Genomic DNA, 8,552 nt, shown 5'->3' with positions numbered 1-8,552 from the left:
TGAGACTCAGAGTGATCCACCTGTTTACAGCCTCCCACGAGCTGGGATTACAGGCACATGCGACCACACCCAGCCTCAGATGCAGCGTGCCCCAGCACGGGGCAGGCACAGCAGACACAGCAGGCCCGGGGATCAAACCTCCAGCCCCTGCACCTGCATGTAGGCGCTTTAATCCACTGAGCTATTTGGCCAGCCCTTGTTTTCTGTGTTTTTTTTTAAAGCTGGGGAAAAAAAGAACAGCTGTCGAGTCTGCAGCCTGAGGGGAGTGGTGCACACTTTAATCATAGCACTCAGGAGGCTAAGGCAGGAGAATCACTGCGAGTTTGAGGCCAGTCTGAACAGTATAGGGAGAACTGTCTTAGAAAAAACAACCAACCAAAGAAACACCAAAAAGCCAAAAACAAAATGAAGAAATAAAAAATAGCCAGATGTGGTAGGACACACCTGTAACAGCACTTGGGAGGCTGAAGCAGGAGCACTGCTGTGAGTTCAAGGCCAGTGTAGGCTACATAGTGAGTTCAAGACCAGCCTGAACTACATAATAAGACTATGTCCATAAATAAGTAAATAAATGGGATGCAGCTTAATGTGAAGGCCCTAGGTTCAATTCACAGTAACACACAGACAGACAGACACACAGACACACAGACACACACATACACACACACACACACCCCAAAACAGAAAGAAGAAAAAAAAAGCTTACAAGTAGTGAGCTACAGGGACAGGACAGAAGGTGACACATTACCATAGCAACCCTATCCCAAGTCCCAGGCCACAGGTTATGGGGTGAAGAGCACAAAGTGCCCATGGGCAGTGTGACCCCGGCTCAGTCACACACCTAGGCTATTCCACTTACATGTTTCTTAAAGTACAGGAAAAGGAGGAAGTCGAAGGCAGAGGGCTGCCTTTTACAGTGACCTCACCTCTTCTTTTGAGGCAGGGTCTCACTATGCAATTCAGGCTGGCCTTGAACTCATGACCATCCTCCTGCCTCAGCCTGCCCAGTGCTACAAGGACAGGTGTGTGCCACCACACTGGCTCAGAAACCCTTCTAAGAGGTGATGGATGGGGCTGGGGTTGTAGCTCAGCGGCACATCGCCTGCCTGGCAAGCATGAGGCCCAAGTTCAATTCCCAATATCAGAAAATGAAAAAGGAAAAAAGAAAAAGTGATGTCCTGTCCTCTGGAGCTTCCAGTCCAAGTCCCACAACCCACTCCCCTAAGCCCCCAGCAAAAGAAGATGAGCCTTTGATGGAAGCATAAAAGCATGCAAGATCTGCTAAATATTTCTTCTAATTTCTTTCTTTTCCCAGTGCTGGATCAAAGCTAAGGCTTCCAATATGCCAAACATGAGCTGCTGTCACCAAGCTATACTCCAGCCCCTATTTCAATTTTGTCCCTAGGATTTTTACAGAAGCTTTTAAATGTTCTATTGTCTTTTTTCACAGCTAACAAGAAATGGGAAGTAAAGGTGACCCGACTCCTGGGTGGCGGTGGTAACACCCACTGCTCCCTCTGACCACTTGTGGGGGTTTTCAGGCACAGAAGGATGAAGGACAAGGAAGATTTAGAGCCTGCCCCGACAAAGGGCAGCCTTAATTCATCCCCAGCATTCACAGGAGAAACAAAGAGCTCACGGGCTGAGGTGAAAAGTACACCGGGCAGAGGCAGCGCATCAGCGAGCGCCCGGCGTGCAGGCAGGCCTGCCAGCTGCTGCAGGAGAGCGACTCCGCCACTGTCCTCAATTACCTGAGGTGCTAATTGCTGAGCTGAGCATAAATCACCTGGAAAAGCTACAGCAGCACCCACTGAGGGAGGCCTGGGCCCAGCACGGGAAGCCACTGTCTCTGTCCCCACACCTGTGAGCCACTGGGGCACGCCCGCAATCAGCCGCCATCACACTCAAGGCCTGCACCCTCAGGCTCTGAGGGAATCCGAGGGCAGCATCAAGCACTGCCCAGCAGGCTCTGAGGACACAATTAGAGCAGGTGGCGCAGGCCAAGGGGTCCTGAGGATGGTGGGTGGCCACAGACCCCTGGTTAAACCCCTGAAGCTGAAGCCATGCTACGGCGAGGCCGAGTACTCTACCCACCTGGCAAACATCTCAAGATCTCTGGCAAAGGTTTCTGGAAGAGAAGAGAGATACGCTTCAGCCACCAGTACATCAAGCTCACTCCAGGAGGAAGGAAAGTGTAATCCTGAGCTCTGCGTTAGCACCGTGACTGACAACAGACTGTACTTTCAGTGCTGAAGACTGAAGCCAGACCTTGGCACTGAGCTACCCACGTCCCAGCCCTTTTTTATTCTGAGACAACATCCTGGGCTTGAACTTGAGATCCTCCTGCCTCAGCCTCCTAGAACGCTGGCTTACAGGCATGCAGCACGCCTCACTTGCCCTTCCAAAGGCCAGCAGAGGCTCTTCAGGTAGACCCGTCAGCTGCTGAGAGCCCTCACTTGCCCTTCGCCTCTCCACTCCTGAGGGCAAGACAAGCCTTCCGTGAACTGTGACTACGACTTCATTTCCAGAAACTAGTCTTTCACTTTAAGTTCTGGTGTGGTGCAGGCCTGGCCTTGTGAGGACAGTCACCCCTGCAAAGCCAAGCAAGTGGCAATGAAACAGGTTCACCGCACACCGTGGCTGGTATGGAAATAATGCAGTGCACTGAAATAAAACATTGAGTGCAATGTCCAGCCACTAGGGCAGTTTAATACACAATACACAATAAAATACAATGTTAATGTCCCAGTGTTGGTGTGACAGAAAAAAACCCTAGGGGCCGGGGAGATGGCTCAGTGGAATAAGTGCTTCCCTGGCAAGCACAAGGGCCTGAGTTCAATCCCAGGTTCTGCCAAAAAAAAAAAGAAGAAAAGAAAAAAGAAAAAAAACCCTAACAGTTCTTCCTGTAAATATCCAAATCTTGGTGGGCATGATGGTATATACATGTAATCTCAGCTCTGGGGAGGCTGAGACAGGAAGGTGGCTACAAATTCAAACGTAGGCTGAACTGCTCAGTAAGACACTGCCTAAAAAACCTAACCAAGGGGCCGGGGAGATGGCTCAGTGGAATAAGTGCTTCCCTGGCAAGGGCAAGGGCCTGAGTTCAATCCTGGGTTCCCCTCACCAAAATCCAAGTATTACCCAGCCATGGTAGCGCACGCTTGTAATCCCAGTGCTGAGACAGGAGGATCACTACGTGTATCAGCTAGCTTCATAGCAAGGCCCTGCACTAAATAAGGGTCTTTTTAGGATTTTTTTTTTTTTTTTTTTTTTTTTTTTTTTTGACCACACAGGATGCCTTCTGGGCAGGTCTGGTTTGACTTGAGGATGAGGGGATTGAACCACAAGATCCTGAGCAGGCACTTAAACACCCCAATAAGGTGTTTATTGTTTTTTTTTTTAATAAAAAAAAAAAAAAAAAGGAAAAGAAATACCTCACAAAGATCAAAGACTGTAACACATGCCAGTCCTACCCCACACGTAGCCAACCAAATGGAGTCTTTGGGGTCTAGAGACACAGCAAGCACCCAGCTTTTCGTACCGCACTGCCGGAAGGTCATCTCTGAAATCGCTGCAATGGTTTGCTTGCTGAACTGCATCTCTTTGTCCTCTGTCACTTCCTGGCACAGACATCCCACTGTGTAGTGCACCGCTGCCTTGAGCCTCTGTGGAGACCACAATACTTCAAGGTGAGACTGACTGAGCCCACATCCTGCAGCCTGCCTGGAGGCTGGGGAGCCCTCCGGGCACTGATCAAGTCAAAGGAGGCCCCTGAGGGTGACTGGGAAAGTCACTGCCCAGCCCTGCCTGTGCCTGACCCTAGCAGGAGGAGGACCCATGAGGCGGTCAGCAAGAAGTCACAGGTACTCAAGCAGCAGCCTGACTTCCTCCCTCATCCTGTCCTCAGCAGGACTCAATGACACATCAGACAGGGGCTCACACACCAGGGCCAGGCCTGGGGGACCACACCCACAATCCCAGCACTGTGGTGAGGCAGGAGGATGGAGAGTTCCAGGCCAGCATGAATGGCAGTGCATCCCTGTCACAAAACAGAGGAATCGGTCCTTCTGCTGCAGTTCCTTGCAGCCCTAGGCCTGGTCTGAAGCAAGGCAGAGGATAAAAGAAAGAAGCACTGGACAGACCCAAGCAAGGCTCCTCCTCTGGTGGGGCACCTGGAAGCCCATCTCTGCAGCCCTCCTAGCACCCCAGCAGCCAGTTTCCCCTTTTGTCTGTGCAAATGAGGAGCAACCACCTGCTGCACCTGGAGGCTAAATCACTGCTCTCTAAACCCCTCGAGGGCAGGGCCCTATCAGTTTAATTCACTGCTGTCCCCTACTGCCAAGAATGGCTTGTGTGAAGCCATGAAAAAACTATCACAGCACTTAAATAAAAAAAAAAAATTGGGGACAAATGAAGACAACTGAATATGGACTGTATATTCAATAATGGGATTTTATCAATATTAAACATACTGGGGAGATGGCTCAGTGGAATAAGCGCTTCCCTGGCAAGCACAAGGGCCTGAGTTCAATCCCCGGTTCCACAAAAAAAAGAAAAAAAATTAAACTTGCTGAATGTAACAATCTACTAAGAAGATGTAAGAGAATCCCCTTGTTAATGGGAAATTAAAAAGTGAAATGTCAAGCTAGCCCCAATTCTCAATTCATTCACAACGCACACCTGGACCATGCAGTGCGGCACTCTCTTTGGCCTTCTCTGCTGGGGACTGAGCCAGGGCCTCTGCAGCAAGCTCAGGTTAAGTATGCTGTGAAATCGACCAGCTGAGAGTATCAGGAGCTCTAAGCTAAAAGGAGACAGACAGGTGTGAGTGAGCAAAATGGTATCAGATGGCAGCAAAAGCATCAGCTGGGTGCTTCTGGCACTGTCCTTGCAAACTCGGTGGTCTGACTTCTCCAGATAAAAGAGGGTGGGCCAGACAGCTACTGAAATCCTAACGCTTCAAAGGGAAAGCACGCCCAGCCCTCGGGGTCTCCCTTGTAGTCAATCCTATTTCAGGCTGTCACCGGGGGTCTGGCCTTTCCTCTCTTCACTGGGCAGTGACAACAGCATGACTCTCCCACCCGTGAGCCCAATGCAGATTAAAGGAACCAGTGAGTACTCGACACATGCTGAGAGCTGGTCGTTCTGATTTTGCAAAGGAGGAAAGGCTGGCGTTTGGGCCGAAGTCATTACCATTCGAGAGAGTGGATTCCAGATTTCAACCACGTCGAAGTAAGGGGCCTAGGGCTGGCCTGCCTGTGTCTGAATACGGCTCTGCAGCGCTGCTGTCTTCTCCCCTCAACCCGGTACCTCAATAGAGGAGTTACAGGATCCGAGGGCCAGCACTTCAGAGCCACTGCCCCTTGCACGGCACTAAGTGCCCTACTGGCTTTGGCTTTTTTTTTTTTTTTTTTTTTTGCGTTACAGGGATTGAACTCAGGACCTTGCACTTGCCAGGGAAGCACTTATTCTACTGAGCTATCTCCCCGGCCCGCCGGCTTAATTTTTTTATTTTTTTATTTTTTTTGCGGAACCGGGGATTGAACACAGACCCTTGCGCTTGCCAGGGAAGCGCTTATTCCACTGAGCCATCTCCCCAGCCCCAGGCTTAATTTTTTTAAAAGTGGTGTTTGAGATACACAATAATTATATTAATTTGGGGAAACTGGTACATAGATACCGCACCTTGATCATTTTCTTTTCCGCCCTTTCCCCCGACTCCCTTCCTCAGCTCCAAAAAGTCTGCCTCTGTTTACTGTATTATGATTTCGGATTTTTGGCTTTAGCGCCCACATTCCACCCACCCTATTCCTTCTCTTGAGAGAGGGAGAACGAAGCTCCCTCCCAAAGCTATTAGATTCTTTGCCGCCGCCGCCGCCGCGTTGCCGGAGAAACCGGCTCCCAGAACCTCCCGCGGCACCTGGGCCGGCGCATGCGCAGACGGTTGGGGCGCGGAAACGAGCTGAGACCGTCGGGGGAGAGGGTGCTTCCACTCCCAGAAACGTGCCGCCGTCCTTGCCCAGGCGGTACCCCGTTTATCTTGTACCTGCTGATAAGAGAACTGCTTCTGCTCTTCGGCCTCCTGCTCCTCCTCCATCACTGCAGGCCGCCTGTGGCAGGGGCTGAGCGGCGGACGTCTCAGTCGGACTTTCCCGCGGCGGCTGCGAGCGACGGGCGGCGCTAGGAGTCAAAGCGCGAAGCTCCTCCTCCTCCCCGTCATCCCGCGCTCGCCCCCTGGCGGCTGCGCCGGGGAGGGGTCGGCATGGTCTGACGACTCCTCCAGCTAAGTGGCAGGTCTGGGGGATGGCAGAGATCACTGGTAAAAAATTGTCACAGTAAATCATATTGACAAAAAGAACCCTATATGATGACTCATGCTTGTAGTCTCCGTTTTGTGGGTTTTTTGGGATTTTTTTTTTTGCGGAACCGGGGATTGAACTCAGGCCCTTGAGCTTGCAAGGGAAGCGCTTATGCCACTGAGCCATCCTCCCGGCCCCAGTCCCAGCTATTTTATTTTATTTTATTTTTTAGTCCCAGCTATTTTAAAAGAGAAGGCATGGATAGCTCGGCGGACTATGTCCTGTCCTGCCGTGCCAGCCCTGCTCCCGGGATGCACTGAGATGGCAACTGAATCTGGGCGTGTTGGCACGCGAGCCGATAATCCCATCGCTTGGGAGGCTGAAAACAGGCGGCTCTCTAGAGTCTGATCTGTGTAGTGAGACCCTATAGACCCTGTATTAAAATAGAAAAAAAGGTACAGTACGACGAGATAGCTCAGCGGGCTACAGCTTCTGCTTAGGTAAGCACAGGAACCGCAGTATAGTCCCCCACACCACAAGACCCTCCAGTACCCCCCACCTGGGGAGGCTGAAAACAGGAGAATCCAAGCTGCATGGTGAGACCCTGTACCACATACGTTAAAAAAAAATAGATTTTATTTTTAAAATTAAAAAAGGTTGGAGATATAGCAAGTGGTAGAGTCCTTGCCTAGTATGCAAGAGGCTCAGATTCAGTCCCCAGTACTGCAGAAAGTAAATTTAAAATATTCACAAATTATGAAACTCAGTGTTCTGTGATGATTACGCTTGTAGCTTGGGCATGCCTAGCAAAACCCACCATGAAATTCTCTTCACTCACCAAACACTAGTGTCACAAAATCAGACTGCAGTTCAGTCTGCAAGTGGCACCTCACTTCTGCAGTGACACATTGTTCAGTCCCTTAAGAGAACTGCAGGCCTGTGAGATAGCTCTGTGGACAAAGCCCCTGGTTAGGCAAGCTCAGGGACTGGGGTTCAATCCCAGGCACCACATGCCATGCTGGCCCTGCCCCTGGGCGTGCTGAGCCTGACACCAAGTATGGGTGTGGTGGTGCACTCCTATAATCCCAGCACTGGGGATCACTACGAGTCTGAACAGAAGGATCACTACGAGTCTGAACTGCATAGTGAGACCCTGTACCAAATATAAAACAAAACAAAAAAGACAACTGGACATATGGTTTCACAGTCCAATGCTTTCCCAGCACTCTGGAAGCCCTGGGTTCAAGCACCAAGACTGTAAAGAAAACCAAAGCACACACCTGGGTGTGGTAGTGCTTACCCACACTGGGGGAGGTTGAGGCAAAAAGATTGCCAAATTTGAGCCCTGCCCCTGAAAATTAGCAATATAGTGAGAACATGCCACAAGATTTAAAAAAGAGGGGCTGGGAGATGGCTCAGTAGAATAAGCGCTTCCCTGGCAAGCACAAGGGCCTGAGTTCAATCCCTGGTTCCCCCAAAAAGAGAGGGAAAAAAACAAGATTTAAAAAAGATTAACGGGGGTGCCAGGGAGATGGCTCCATGGAATAAGCACTTCCCTGGCAAGCGCAAGGGCCTGAGTTCAATACCCGGTTCCACCAAAAAAACAAAAAAAGATTAACGGCCCTGTCAGCAATGCGTCAGCTGCTGGGGCGCCACTGCTCCCTCCAGTGCAAAGCCGCTGGGCTCAGGACTGGGAAGCTACACTGGGTGGCACACCTGTCCCTGCCCAGATGGGAAGTGTAGCCATCTAAGTAGGACGTGATGACATTGGAGAATGTAGTACTTAAAAAAAAAAAAAAAAAAAAGCCTGTTATGTGACTTCCTTTTTTTTTTGCGGTACTGGGGATTGAACTCAGGGCCCTACGCTTGCCAGGCAAGCACTTATTCTACTGAGCCATCTCCCCAGCCCCATGACTTCCTTTTAATAGTAATTATATTTGTCTCTGTTGGTGCCCACTAACCTGTAGGAACTGGCCCTCATCTGCCAGTGGCCTGATACGGAGGGAACCTGGGAAATAATAAATTTCTTTTAAGAAGTCAAAGTTGAGAGCACACACCACCCTGCAGCCAGCTTTTAGCAAAGACACGAGTGTCCTGGCCACCTAGCCGTGAGACCTGGGGGTGCGCCTATGGTGGGCACATGGCCGTGTACTGGGACTTGGCCTTAGGTCCACATCCCAGGAGCACCTCGGAGCAGGAGACATAGACCCCTCAGAGCAGGGAAGCAGGTCCCCAACACTTTGTTGTTTGAAA

The 8,552-nt window shown here is 50.6% G+C and overlaps 1 protein-coding gene across 1 annotated transcript in view; it reads right to left on the bottom strand.

Moving 5' to 3' along the window:
• LOC101572976 (centromere protein S) overlaps window positions 1-6,172 on the bottom strand; it is a 14,880-nt gene extending 8,708 nt beyond the window's left edge. Inside the window, exons 1-3 of the mRNA XM_004639650.2 lie at window positions 6,047-6,172; window positions 3,542-3,665; window positions 2,095-2,128 (exon numbers count right to left, since the gene is read on the bottom strand). Of these exons, the coding sequence (XP_004639707.1) occupies window positions 2,095-2,128; window positions 3,542-3,665; window positions 6,047-6,097 (209 nt within the window). The 5' untranslated portion in view covers window positions 6,098-6,172. The remainder of the gene's footprint in view (window positions 1-2,094; window positions 2,129-3,541; window positions 3,666-6,046) is intronic.
• Between the last annotated feature and the right edge of the window lie 2,380 nt (window positions 6,173-8,552).

Source organism: Octodon degus, unplaced genomic scaffold (genome assembly GCF_000260255.1).
Source record: "Octodon degus isolate 3935 unplaced genomic scaffold, OctDeg1.0 scaffold00113, whole genome shotgun sequence".
Classification (NCBI taxonomy): Eukaryota; Metazoa; Chordata; class Mammalia; order Rodentia; family Octodontidae; genus Octodon; species Octodon degus.
Note: the sequence above shows the minus strand (reverse complement) of the source record. Positions and strands in the feature narration are given on the sequence as shown.